At 36.7% G+C, this 14,504-nt stretch overlaps 1 protein-coding gene across 1 annotated transcript; it reads right to left on the bottom strand.

The window, feature by feature from the left end:
• Positions 1-121: 121 nt before the first annotated feature.
• On the bottom strand, positions 122-10,678 carry LOC109205982 (phosphatidylinositol/phosphatidylcholine transfer protein SFH2-like). The gene is made up of 11 exons (XM_019368750.1): positions 10,182-10,678; positions 10,067-10,098; positions 3,768-3,851; positions 3,618-3,671; positions 3,092-3,169; positions 2,917-2,970; positions 1,988-2,047; positions 1,808-1,903; positions 1,394-1,495; positions 1,181-1,261; positions 122-845 (listed from the first exon to the last, which is right to left on the bottom strand). The coding sequence occupies exons 1-11, from the start codon at positions 10,237-10,239 to the stop codon at positions 522-524; spliced, it is 1,023 nt and encodes a 340-aa protein (XP_019224295.1). The 5' UTR covers positions 10,240-10,678; the 3' UTR covers positions 122-521.
• Between the last annotated feature and the right edge of the window lie 3,826 nt (positions 10,679-14,504).

The following is a 14,504-nucleotide window of genomic DNA, read 5'->3' as shown; positions in this document are numbered from 1 at the left end:
TCTTTAGCTAAACTAGCTTAGCAATCTTCATTGTTCCCATCAATATGCGAAAGACTGCTTACAAATTAGTCTGGTCCTGTCATATTTCACAATAGCATAAACAAAAAAATAGATCTGTGCGGATCATCAACCAGCTTTGAGGATTAATTGAACATTATTGCTATAATACCAATACATAGTATATAGAAGGACCAACATCAGAGATGGATAAACATTTATTAATACATGCGATAACGAATAGTATCTCCTACAAGAGCTCGACCAACATATACCTCTATATACATCTAATATAACGATTATAAATGTCAACCACGTATCCCTATACTTAGTGGTTTTATGTTGAAGACGCACCTTGTGCAATTAGAATACATAAAAATTTGAGGCTACTAATTAGAAGAAAGCCCTCTGTTGACTGCATGAGCTATTAATAAGTATACTTGCATGAGGATCCAGAACTGTTAGCCGGTAAAATGCATAATGGCCCAAACTCTTATTTTAGGATGTTATCGGACCAGAACTTTCTATACTCGATGATCATCAATATTAAGGTCATCTAACGACTGAACGAGCCCATTCTGATTTTCAAATTTTTGAAATTCTGATGCTAATGTCTGAACAAACTCAGTCCCCTCGGTGACCTCATCAGGAAAATTCACATGGACAGAGCCCTGTTTAATAGGCCTAACAGGTTTACGAAGCAAAGCCTGCTGCTTTATGTAATTGTAAAGTTGCTGGTGAAATGGATGATCCAAGGAATAACAATTCTGATTCGAGCTGCCTGAGTATTTGGAAGATCCAGAACCTTCTCTCCGGCAAAAATGGGGGAGCGAGGAATAGTCCATGATCTACACATGTTATCAGACAAGATGATTAGATCTCTCAAATAGATCACTGAAACCAGAAGTTGTTTATCCAAGTGGCACACTCATAATCATGAATTACACTACAAAGGAACCATAGGGGTATATTTAGGACAAGTGACATATTTTTCCTAGTTACAACTGATCAGTGTTGCTTGTATCTCTAAACCAGTGTCTGGATGGCTATACCATTTTCTATAAAATGGGAAATCTAAATAGCTGCTTTCTTTATTAGTTCTCCACCAATTTTCTATAGCCAAAATGTAGCTACATCCTCCTAGAAGAAGATGACAACTTAACAATGGTAAAAGAACAGCTACCTTCAATAAATCATCCTGTCCACAACCTGATAAAACCTGAACCTTTTTTCTTGTCCTCTCCTGCAGCAGAGGCTTGACGACCTAATGAATTCATATGTTACAGCAGATTAGAGAATTTAGTCATTCAAAACATGTAATCTCTACAAAATTTGCAAGAAATAATTGATAATAGAGTATACTGAAAAAGAAAAAGACATAAAATAAGAGACAAACCTTCCAACAAGCTGAAAAGATATATGGAGCATTCACAATGTAGTATGTAACTACCTTCTCCGGGTAATTTAGGTCATCAATGGAGGAAATTATAGTCAACAGCTGAACGAGGGAAATAACATTAAGTTAATATATTTTGCTCCAAATATTAACAGCAGTGGCTCCAAGGTAATTCTCAAATAAGTATATGCATCTGTCTATATGGTTAGAAATAGTCTTGCAACTACATATTCTTCTGGCAAAACAAATATTCTTGTTCTTTGCTCTATCTGGAAAGTTTTTTAAGAACTGAAAAAAACTAAAAGTGAAATCTTCGAGATCAACAATCAGTAACATTAGGTATTTTCCCACAATTTCATTGATCAAATAATACTTTGAAAGAGCGTAACTAAAGGAGAGTTTACTGGAATATACCTTTATTTGGTTTAGAGCTGAAAGTTTTAAGCCGGTCATGTCTAAAACCTTCAGACATTTGCCTATGTGTTTCCCATACTTCTTACTTGCAGCAGGCTGTGACAGATGAACCAACTTAGTAAAATGCAAGGGATTATAAGTACTCACACACAAAGGAAGGGATTTATGAATCCTTTTTACCAGAACCACGCGATCTCGATATTCATTAATCTGAATGTGCGATTGGACGTAATAATGGACCTGAAATGAAGAACTCTTGTTACTTCTTTTATCAGCAGAACTATAGTTACTATAATGAAAGAGTCAAAACAAGCAAAAACCCAAGAGTTCCAAGCATAAAAACCACCCTCCCCCAGGATAAAACAAATAAGACAATGACACTGAGAACTAAATAACCAAAGCTAAAGAAAAACGTCTTACCGGAGGCATGAAATTTTGCAGAAATTTCCAGTCATGTCCATGAGGTAACAAGTCAGTACAATTTTTATTATAGACATATCGGGGGCATGATTCATACGTCAAATGTTAATTAAGTCATCCACCAAACTATTTCACTAATGCAACGTGTAAAATTATAATTACCTCGTGGAACATAACTATCATGAAAATCTGATCCTAATTCGACATAAGCCATTTAAAATTATATTGCGCATGAAATTGAATGTGGAGGTTCATACACAGGATGAGGGATTATTTGATATATTTTTAGACAATCATGAATACTTGCAATTTTCTGGGTAGCTGTAGGCCATGCAAGAAAATTACTTATATTAAATAAAATGTCCTGTCCAATTTGTATTTCGTCCACCATTCTGTCGTACTTCTTAATCTTCAGAAACACATGTTGAACTTATTCGTCTACAAATAATATCTCCCCCCCCCCCCACCACCCACCACACACACACAAAAAAAAAAAAAACAGAGAAAAAGAAAAAGCAAGGAAAATGCAGCCAATAGAGGTTCTATAATCTGAAACTAATCCAATGAGTACACCTCCATTATCCACAAATCAAACACCCTACTCGAGTCTCGACAATAAGTTCATGAATAAGTAAATGCACATGAAATCTTATAGACTAGAGGAAGATAAGAATCTCAATGACCCTTACAGATGCTTTGTCATATGTGCTGAGACCTGCACCAAAAGCGAATACCGGAAGGCCCTGAAAAAGAGGATAACGGCATTCTCAAATAGTTATGAAGCCCCTAGGAGCATCAATAGCAAAAGATGACAATAATGTGTGTTACAACTGTGTGTTACAACATAATTTCAGAAATGGGTACCTCTCTCGTGTAACCTGACATCCCTATTAGCTGAGAGTCACGAATTGCTCTGTAAAGCTCAGTAGGAACGATAGGCTTCTGAGGTAGCAAATAAAGAAGAATCAACATTAGACTCAATTAGGTAATAATTTGGAAAGTAGCAAAAATTTTCAGGATACATTCAACAATAATTAAAATATAATAGGTTAAAATACAATTAACGCGAGCATATAAGAATGTATAATAGCATAAAATACAACCAACTCTGGTGAAAAAAGTATGTATGTGTGCACAGTTTCAACTGCACTCCTAAGCATAATAGAAGAAGCACAATTCAAAAGGTATCTGAAAAGATTTTCTACTGGTCTATACCACCATAAAACCCACATCTAAAGTCTAACTCAGTTAAGTTCCTGTTTTACAAGCCAAACTAGTAGCACGGTGTTAGGCTCTTAGCTCTATAAATATTAAAGACTAGACTTGATAAGGACAGGAACCTTTAAAACTGATTGCCACAACAACAATATTAAAATTCTAGAATACTCACCGCTAACATATCATCTATCTCACTTTGGACCCTCCACGTCAAAGAATCAACCAACTGAAACATTAGAAAATATAAGTATCGGGTATGCAAGATCATTTACTCCAATACATGGAAGGCAAATTTAAAAGTCTTAAAAGAGTAGGTTTTGACCATTTTATGGGCCTTTTCAACATTGCCCTCTCTTGCCATTAGGAAGCGCACATATGTGTCCCTTGGACAGCCTTGATGAATATTCTGCAAGTAGAGAGAGAAGATTATCTAATGAACCACTCATTAATTATAACACAATGGCGTAGATGCAAACTTGAAATGAAAAATCAATCCAATTTCCACTGATTCCTATCATCCACTTCAAAGTTTTAGCTAAAACTAAATATACTCACACACAACAACAGATATGACATGAACCTTAGGTAGCAGTGCAGAACAGAATTGTTATAATCCTTTTGTTTACTCATTTCCTTGTACTTTTAAATAGGCAAAATACCAAAACCAAATTTACAATTATTGCGATTATTGTATTTTTGTAGTATGTTAGTGTATTGTATTTATCAGCTAGTTAGTTAGTTGTAAAAGGGTAGTATAGTCAATATATTCATTAGCTGTGATTTTATTTTCCACACGTGTATATATGCATTGTCTCTTAACAGTTACAAAGTAATAGAGAAAATTCCCGAACACTCTCTCTCTCTTTCTAGAATCTTCTTCTTCTCTCTATGGAAGCTCGAGGTCAGCTAACAATGGAGGTTGGCCTTATACGCTAACTTCATTTCGACATGATATCAGAGCGCAGCTCTAATCGCTCATCTTCTCTCTTTCTCTAATCTCAAAAAATCTGTTCAAATCGGAAAGATACAAGTCCACACTTGACGAAAGGGGTTTCTGAAAATTCTCACCCAATTTTTTCAAAATTTTGGTAATCAATTACTCCGATCCTCTGCTAATTCACCTCGTTCAATGGCCGGAGACAAGGAAGATCAAAACACAGCTGGTAGCATGGATCTGACTAGTCCGTTGTACATGCACCCGTCGGAGAGTGCCGGAACAACGCTAGTTCCTGTTGTTTTCGACGGAACTGGGTATAGGTCCTGGAGAAGAGGAATCCTTAGGGCTTTGTCAGTAAAGAACAAAGTCGGATTCGTCAATGGAAAGTGTAAGAAACCTAAAATCGATGAAGTGACCTACGACCAGTGGGCTCGTTGCGATGACATGGTTACGTCCTGGATTTTGAACTCACTCTCGAAGGATCTAGCTGACAGCTTGCAATATGTCAACGACGCTAAGGAATTGTGACAGGAACTCGAGGATAGGTATGGTCAGACTAATGGAGAGAAGTTGTATCAACTACAGAAAGAAATTAATGACCTTAGCCAAGGCACTTTGGATATCACAGGATACTATACAAAAATGAAACGACTTTGGGAAGAACTGAACACCTTGAACGCACATGCACAGTGCAATTGTCAATGCACTTGTGGTGCAAACGCGAATATGCAAAAGGCTGAGCAGGATCGTAGGCTAATTCAGTTCCTAATGGGCCTAAATGAAGTTTACACAGTTGTGAGAGGCAGTATATTGATGATGAACCCGTTGCCCAACATAGCTCAAGCCTTCTCTATCCTGATCCAGGAGGAAAAACAGAGAGAGGTTAAGACGAACAACAAATTAGTTATGGAATCAACTTCATTAAATGCAAATGGACCTGGAAATGCTAAGTTCAGAACAAACTACAATCAGAGGGGAGGTAATACAGGGGCAAACTCATACAATTCTAATAAATCAGGCTATCCACCTGCTAGGACTCGGATGTTCTGTGACTATTGCAAAAAGCCAGGACACACCAGGGACATTTGCTATAGAATTCATGGATTTCCGCAAGACTTTAAATTCACAAAGGGGAGAAACGTTGCATCTGCTGCAAATGTTCATGTAGATTCTGAGGAAATGGAAGGAGGAAATCAAAGCCAGGGGCTTCAGAGCTTGACAAAGGAGCAGTACAATCAATTGCTTAACTTGTTGGAGAAATTTCCTGGGAGAAACACAGGAGAGGGCCTCGACAACAACATGACTTGTGGAGCTGCAAACTTCGCAGGTATTCTAGCTTGTTCCACTTATAAGGAGATTGCTGAAACAACTGTGTGTAGATGTTCTAAATCAATTGCTGACCTATGGATAATAGATAGTGGTGCCTCAAATCACATGACATACAGAAAGTCCTTTTAAAAGAATGTTAGAACCTTACCCTATCCCTTCTTAGTCACCCTACCAAATGGATATAGAGTAAAAGTGACAAAAATTGGAGATGCATCCCTTGGTCCCATGTTAACCTTAGTTAGAGTTCTCTATGTGCCCACTTTCAAGTACAATCTCATCTCTATTCATTCCCTAACTGATTATCTCAATTGCATAGTTAATTTTAGCAAATACCTTTGTATGATACAGGCCCCTTCAATGAAGAGGCCTATGCAGATTGGTAAGGCAAGGAGTGGATTGTACTTCCTTTGCCCTGAGTGTCATGGATCTTCAAACTCTGGTTCCTTTTCTGTTTCTGTAAACCTTTATTCTCACCCTTGTTTTCCTATGTTGTACATACAGGAAAGAGTCACAACTCACCTAGGAAGTCCTTGTCAAATGTAGATAAGTCATCTCAATCACACAACAATGTCAATGTAAATACCTTTCACTCAAGAAATAAAACTGACTCTTCCTCTAATGAGATTTCTCTTCTGTTATCCTTATCATCGCATAAAGACAATAATGAATATCTATGGCATAACAGACTAGGCCATGTACCTTTTGTGAAAAATGAGAACTATTTCCACCATACCTGTTGAATTTTCCCACAAACAGCCTTTCACTTGCCATGTCTGCCCCATGGCAAGGCAGACAAGATTACCCTTCAGTCAAAGAACTTCATCTACCACCAAAATATTTGAACTTTTGCACATAGATCTTTGGCGTCCCTATCACATAACAACCCATGACAATTACAAATACTTCCTTACAATGGTTGATGACTTTAGTAGATCAACTTGGACTCATCTCTTGAGCAGTAAAAGTAACACTCTCCAAGCCATCAAAGCCCTCATCTCCAGGATTGAAAACCAATTTGATGAAAAAAAAAACAATTTGATGCATCAGTTAAGGCTGTTAGGTCAGATAATGGGCTGGAATTTGTGAATAATGAGGCCATGTTATATTTCCAAGGAAAGGGCATAATCCATCAGAAAACTTGCCCATATGCACCACAGCAAAATGGTGTGGTTGAAAGAAAACACAAGTATCTATTAGAAACAGCCAGAGCATTACTCTATCAATCCAAATTACCAATGAAATACTGGGGAGAGTTTATTCTGACTGCTACATATTTGATAAATAGACTGCCTTCCTCAATTCTTAACAACAAATGCCCATTTGAACTTCTTTATAACAGAAAACCAACCTACTCACACCTTAGAAGTTTTGGTTGCCTGTGCTATGCCACTACACTCAAAACTCACAAAGACAAATTTGAACCTAGAGCTACCCCTCATGTGTTTATAGGGTATCCTTTTGGGACCAAAGGGTATAAAGTTCTCAATTTGACCACAAAAAAGGTACATGTGTCTAGGGATGCTATATTTCATGAAAACATTTTTCCCTTTGCTATTTCTCCTGAACACTCTTCTTTTCCTTCTGTGTTAGACATGATAAATCATAATTCCACTTGTCCTCAGTCCACAGTAAATTCATTTGACAGTCATTACAACCATGATAGGGATGCACCAACTTCAGTCACTGAAAGTCCCACATTTGATGTACCAGACATTAACCATCTGTCACACCCTACAGATATATCAAACCACATTCCATATGAAAATCAAAATCCAGAACCAAACTCAACTTAAGTGCACCAAGAACCACATATAACACCATCCAACCAAGCATCACAAGACATGGAGCCTAATGTTAATCAAGTAACCAATTATCCCAGAAGATCAAACAGGACCCTTAGCACACCCTCACATCTCAAAGACTATATTTGTACATTACCAAAGTTACAAACAAACAATCACTTGAACAACACTATAAATCCTGAACAGCAGCCACCTCATAATTCATTAACTGCTCTTTTCTCACATAACCATTCTGTCTCTTTCAACTCATTAAGCCATGATAGTCAGGAATTAATTAAGAACATCTCACATGATTGTAAACCATACTCTTATGAGGAGGCAGCTTTGAATCCTGCCTGGCAAGTAGCAATGACACAATAATTTGATGTTTTATATGCTAACCATACTTGGGACCTAGTTAAGTTACCTGCAGGTAAGAAGGCCATAGGGTGCAAGTGGGTGTACAAGATAAAGCATAAGGCAGATGGCAGTGTGGAAAGATAAAGGCAAGACTTGTGGTAAAGGGTTATACACAAGAAGCTGGGATTGACTACACAGAAACTTTCTCCCCAGTAGTGAAGATGACCACTGTTAGAGCCCTGATCAGCACTGCAGTAAAGAAAGGATGGGACCTCTATCAGTTGGATGTCAACAATGCATTCCTGCATGGAGACTTACATGAGGAGGTCTACATGGAGATTCCACGTGGTCTGAAGGTAGAAGACACACAACTTGTGTGTAGATTAAGGAAGTCCATGTATGGCCTTAAGCAAGCCAGTAGACAGTGGTATGACAAGCTAGCAGAGTCTCTGTATTCTAGAGGTTTCAAGCATTCAACCAATGATTACTCCTTGTTCTACAAAAAGCAAGGTGAGTCATCAGTTTTTGTAGCTGTATATGTTGATGATGTGATTCTTACTGGAACTAATCTTGAGGAAATTAAAGCACTGAAGACTTACCTACACAACCAATTCAAAATAAAAGACTTGGGAAAATTACATTACTTTTTGGGGCTAGAGATGCTTTACAAAGATGATGGAGTGTTGATATCCCAAAGGAAGTTCATCACTGATCTTTTGAAGGAATATGACTGTATGGGGTACTCTGCTATTTCATCTCCATTGGATTCATCAACCAAGCTGAAAGCTGAAGAGGGCCCCTTAATGTCTGATCCATCCTACTATAGAAAACTAGTTGGAAAGCTTAACTTTCTCACAAACACAAGGCTAGATATTGCGTACAGTGTACAGCATCTAAGTCAATTCATGCAGACACCAAGAGAGCCTCACTTGAAGGCTGCCATACATGTACTCAGATATCTGAAGAAAGACCCTACTCTGGGCATTTTTCTGTCCAATGATCCTTCTTACAAGATCACGGCCTACTGTGATTCGGATTGGGCAGCATGTCCTGACTCAAGGAGATTTGTAAGTGGGTATCTAGTGCTATTTGGAGGAAGCGCCATCAGCTGGAAGCCGAAGAAGCAAACTACTGTTTCATTATCTTCTGCAGAGGCAGAGTATAGATCACTGAGAAAGGTGGTTGGGGAATTGGTATGGGTGCAAAGGTTATTGGAGGACCTCACAGTCCCATGTACTGATCCCATTCAAGTGTTCTGTGACAGCCAAGCAGCAATACACATTGCTAAGAACCCAGTGTTCCATGAAAGGACAAAACACATAGAGGTTGACTGTCGTTTTGTGCGTGATAAACTACATGATGGTTTGATCACACTTCACCACATTTCCACTAATGATCAATTAGCTGATATTCTAACAAAGGCTCTCACAGGAAATCAAACATTCAGATCTTCTACACAAGTTGGCAGTGAAACCTTCACCTCCAACTTGAGGGGGGTATTGCGATTATTGTATTTTCGTAGTATGTTAGTGTATTGTATTTATCAGCTAGTTAGTTAGTTGTAGAAGGGTAGTATAGTCAATATATTCATTATCTGTGATTTTATTTTCCACACGTGTATATATGCATTGTCTCTTAACAGTTACAAAGTAATAGAGAAAATTCCCAAACTCTCTCTCTCTTTCTAGAATCTTCTCTCTATGGAAGCTCGAGGTCAGCTAACAATGGAGGTTGGCCTTATACGCTAACTTCATTTCGACAACAATTTTATATAGCAGTGCGAAGCAGATACGAAAATTGTTATTTAAAAAAATTGGAGTTTTAGAACCATCGCAAGGCTAGATGGTGAATCAGGGATAAGGTTTCAATTATAATCTAATCCCCAAAGTATGACTGGTCTCAACCAACAGCAATAAGTCCTAAAACCAGACATAAATTAAGAGTTCCAACAACAAACATATCACTAATCATTATCGGTTTAACTCCAATATTAAGGAAAAAGTCAAAAGATATCTGCTTTATTAACATCCTTGAAAATTAGGCCAAAAGCCAAATAAATTAAGATATATCAAACAATTAACAGCAAAATGTCGGTGCTAGTGACAGGGAAGAAGAAATGTCGCAGCAGGCTAATATAAGAGAATTTTTTAAAAGAAAGTAAGGAAATTAAACCCTACATAGTGTTAAGAGGGGCACGAAGAAAAAGGGGCGAACCTGAAAAGTAGTTTTGAGTGCTTCATCAACTACTGCGCTCAGAAATGAAATGGGTCAGAAAACAGAAAAAAACGACTAGTCAATCAGTGTTAAAAGGAAGGAAAGATTGTGTTACCTTGCTCCATTAAAGCTGTTTCAAACTGGGTGATCGTTTCTTCTGAAATCACACACATGTTGCTAGAGTTCAGTGAATTATCACTGCTCTCATTCAATCTCTATGACTCACTCCTATTTAATAATGAACAACAGCAACAGAGAGAGATAGAGAGAGAGAGATGGAGAAATATAAGTAAAGATTTCACCTTTTTGTGTGTGTGTGTGTGACTGTGAGAGGGGGGAGGGGGTGGAGGAGAGAGTTTTGATGTTTTATGAATGAAGGGTCAAGATTCAAGAAAGGTATGCTTTTACTTTTCTATCTTTCAACTTTCCATCAATGCTCTCATCCTTTTTTTATCTCTTTTCTCATCATGGAAAATAAAGGGACAATAAAGATGGCTTTTGTTACAAAACTGACGCAAGGAGGAGACTTTGAATGAAGCCTTGAGATTAAAAAAGGAGAATGCTGAATAATTAATGTGAATGTATTCTAGCAGTCTCTCTACTCAACCAAAGTCATCAAAATTTCTAAATATATGTTCCCTTTTAAAGAAAAAGACACTAAATGTTCACGTTGTAGGTGTGGCTATTTAGAACCACCACAAGTCAAGATTTTCAGTTTATTTTAAGCGACACCACACCTAATTGACGCCAAGCCCTCCAACCGACACTATTAAATAAAAGAAAAAGACACCACAGTTTTAACTGAAAATTATTCTTATTTTGTGTTTATTACCGCATGATCATAAACTTATGACTAGTGTCATTACTATTGGTAAATTAAATAAAATTGATGCATGCACCATAAGTAAGTATTTAGTCCTAAAATGATCACCAATTAATGTGACGGTATGCTCAAGTTACAGCTTGTTTGGATGGTTGTTCCCCATTGTATCGTATTGTATTGTTATCTTAAAACAACGTTTGTTTTGATTGTTTCATTAAAATTGGTTGTATTGTATTGTTAAATCCATTGTTCCGGAACAATGGAAAGTCCCATTTTTTGAAACAACCGATTTGGTGTGCTGGGATTGTTTCTTATTTTCCTCTTCAATTATGCCTAACTTATTACTCCATAATTCTATTTTACCCTTTAACTTTTTTTCTATTTTAACTCCAAATCTCCAACATATAACCTACTTTATTTGTTTTCAAAACTTCTGCCGCCTTCTGTTTGATTTTTTTTCTCCTAATTTGCTTTTAACTCAATTCTAATTAGTTGTGTTCCTTTGTTTTGCCTTCTTCTGTCTTACTCCTTTGTTCTACTTTTTTAAGGTGTTTTGCCTTCTTCTGTTTTATTTTTTAAAATTATTTTTATGCATAATTTTTGATAAATTTAATATTTAAACAATTGATGGTATTTTTAGTAAACTTATCAGTTACAGTACAGTACGATACAGTCAAACCAAACAGCAAAATATTATTTAACAATAACAAACAATACAATCTATCCAAACATTATATTTATAAAACGATACAACGCAATACGATACAATACAATACAATATATTATAAAACGATAAGGAACAGTAATCCAAACAGAGTGTTAATTGACTTAGTTAGGTCAAATACAAAATGATAAAGAGAAGAAATTACAAGCCTACTTCCTCAACATTAAAGTTTGCCTCAATTATTTGACCTCTTTCCAGTGCCCCCTAGTTTTAGAAGACAATTGCTTGTCCTCATCTTTAAAGACAATTATCATTTCAAATTGTAGTACGCACGTAACTCCAATTCTTTTAAATATTCTATTCTATTATATTCTATGGCTTTATCTTAGAAGATGCATGGATGCACATGCATTTGTATTAAATCGATTACATTTGATGAACTATATTTCATGTGAAAAAATATTGGAAAGTCTGGGTAGTAATTACATATTATTATAATTATAATGACATGTTTTTTGTCATGATGTAATTTATGTATAATTACTTGTGTCATATTTGGTTGTACACGTATAATTATATAGATAAATAAATATTTTTTCATATTAACATGTACATAATTTTCATTATATGATAAATATTTATATGTATAATAGATATTAAAAATTAAATATTATTTTATATTAAGAAATGATTTGCCTTTTTTTTTAATCTTTCTTGTTTCCTATGAATAATATAATATTGAAAGAAAAAAAGAATTTGAAAGACTTGTAATTACATCATGTAATTACACCCAATTCTTTATCCCTCCCCCTTTGAGATTAGAGAGTGTAATTACTCCCTCCTAATTACACCCAATTCCTCACTAACCAAGTAATTACTTAGTCAAACAAATATGCCAAAATATATAATTACACTCAATTAAAATCAATTCCAATTCTCACGTGGCTTTCCAAATATGCTCTAAATGGAACTCCTAGTTAAGAAAGGGAATTTTGAAATCAATATAGGCATGCTTTGACATAAAAACTAGTCATCACTTTTCTTGAAAAAATATAAAATCAGATCTTGTGAAATTTTCTGTGTATTATTTCATCATCTGTATCCAATATTTATACAAGTAGCTAATCTAACAAGAAGAGAAAAGATTCTATAATCTGTACACTTGTACAAATTCTATTGCTAACTCTGTAACAGAAAAATAACTAAAATATTCCTTTACAATGTATTTACATGTGCTGTATTATCCTCTTGCTCCAGCTGTCCAAGATGTGTAATCAATGGCTGAGATTTATCTTCAGCTTGTATGCTCATGATCTTCAGCCTGTAACCAATAACAGGCCCAAATAATAAAGGCAATCATAGAGGCCCAAGTAATATCGACAACATAGAGGCCCAAATAATAGAGACAACCAAATAATAGAGGCAACATAGGTACTATCGAAAACCTATCTTCTTGTCTGAAGACCTATCTATCTTCTTCTTCTTCTTCTCTTCTGTAAATTAATCCAAAACTCTTCTCTGATTGAAAAATCTGGCTATCGACATAGAGCTTCCTTTTCTTCTTCAACATCCCCCCTCAAGTTGGAGGGGAGAGATAAAACCCCCAACTTGCTCAAAATAAACCGGTGGGAAGCTCCAGATAAAGGCTTTGTAAATAGATCAGCCAGTTGATGCCGGGATGGAACAAAAGATAGGCTAATCAAACCGGAAAGGAACTGTTGCCGCACGAAATGGCAATCTAACTCAACATGTTTGGTCCGTTCGTGAAAAACAGGGTTACGAACAATATGTATAGCGGCTTGACTGTCAGAGTGAATCGGAACAGGAAGAGGTGGTGAAGATGAAAGATCGTCAAGGAGACGAACTAGCCATGTGATTTTAGCTGTAACCCGTCAACGGTACTCTGCTTCAGCAGAGGAAAGGGAAACAGAAACTTGCTTTTTAGATTTCCACGAAATTGGTGCTCCCCAAGTGTCATGAAGAAACCACTGATAGACCTTCGAGATTCCTTGCAAGATGCCCAATCCGCGTCGCAAAAAGCGAGCAAATCAAAAGAGGGTTTTGAAGAAAGAAGAATCCCCTGGCCTGGATCTTGACTTAAATAGCGGAGAACACGCAATGCAACTGAGAAATGAGATGTACAAGGGCGTTGCATATATTGACTGAGAGAAAGAACAGCAAAACACAAATCCGGTCTTGTGTTGGTCAAAAAATTGAGCTTTCCAACGAGATGCCGATACACAGTAGGATCTGCTAAAAGAGGACCAGCATCTGCCTGCAATTTACATGTGGATCAAGTGGAGAAGTAACAGCAGCTCCAGAACAATCAAACTCTTGCAAGAGTTCCAAGGTATATTGTCGTTGACTGATAATGAATCCTTGTTTTTCTCGCAAAATTTCCATTCCCAGAAAGTAGTGTATATCCCCTAAATTTTTGACTTTGAACTCTGTATTTAGAAAATCAGTAATAGACTTGATTTTCTTGCAATCATCCCCAGTTAACAAAATGTCATCTACATAGACTGCAATAATAGAAACCAAATGCCCATTGCGTTTGAAGAATAGAGAATAGTCATTAAGCGAGCTAGAGTAACCTTTGTAACTGAGAGCTCCTACTAATCGAGCATACCATTGTCTAGAAGCTTGTTTTAGACCATATAACGATTTTCTCAAAAGACAAACCTGACTTGGCTTAGGGGGAGTCATCCCAGTAGGGAACCTCATGTAAACCTCCTCTTGTAAGTCGCCATGTAGAAAAACATTATTAACGTCAAGCTGGGAAACTGCCCAGTCTCGCTTGACTGCCACTGTGAGAAGACACCTTATTGTTGTCATTTTGACAACAGGTGAAAAAGTCTCAGAATAATCAATTCCCTCTCTTTGAATATCCCCCCTTACTACCAATCTTGCTTTTAACCTTTCCACTGAACCATCTGCTTTGTGTTTCACTT

The sequence above is a fragment of the Nicotiana attenuata genome, unplaced genomic scaffold (assembly GCF_001879085.1).
Source record: "Nicotiana attenuata strain UT unplaced genomic scaffold, NIATTr2, whole genome shotgun sequence".
Lineage (NCBI taxonomy): Eukaryota > Viridiplantae > Streptophyta > Magnoliopsida > Solanales > Solanaceae > Nicotiana > Nicotiana attenuata.
Note: the sequence above shows the minus strand (reverse complement) of the source record. Positions and strands in the feature narration are given on the sequence as shown.

Bases quoted from the DNA above. Each gene is read 5' to 3' on its own strand.
- LOC109205982 (XM_019368750.1), bottom strand. From the start codon at position 10,239: ATGTGTGTGATTTCAGAAGAAACGATCACCCAGTTTGAAACAGCTTTA. The intron at 1,496-1,807 runs GTATATTCCAGT...TCCCTCGTTCAG, and splicing joins CAGCTCTAAACCAAATAAAG to CTGTTGACTATAATTTCCTC. The intron at 1,262-1,393 runs GTTTGTCTCTTA...TGAATTCATTAG, and splicing joins TCTTTTCAGCTTGTTGGAAG to GTCGTCAAGCCTCTGCTGCA.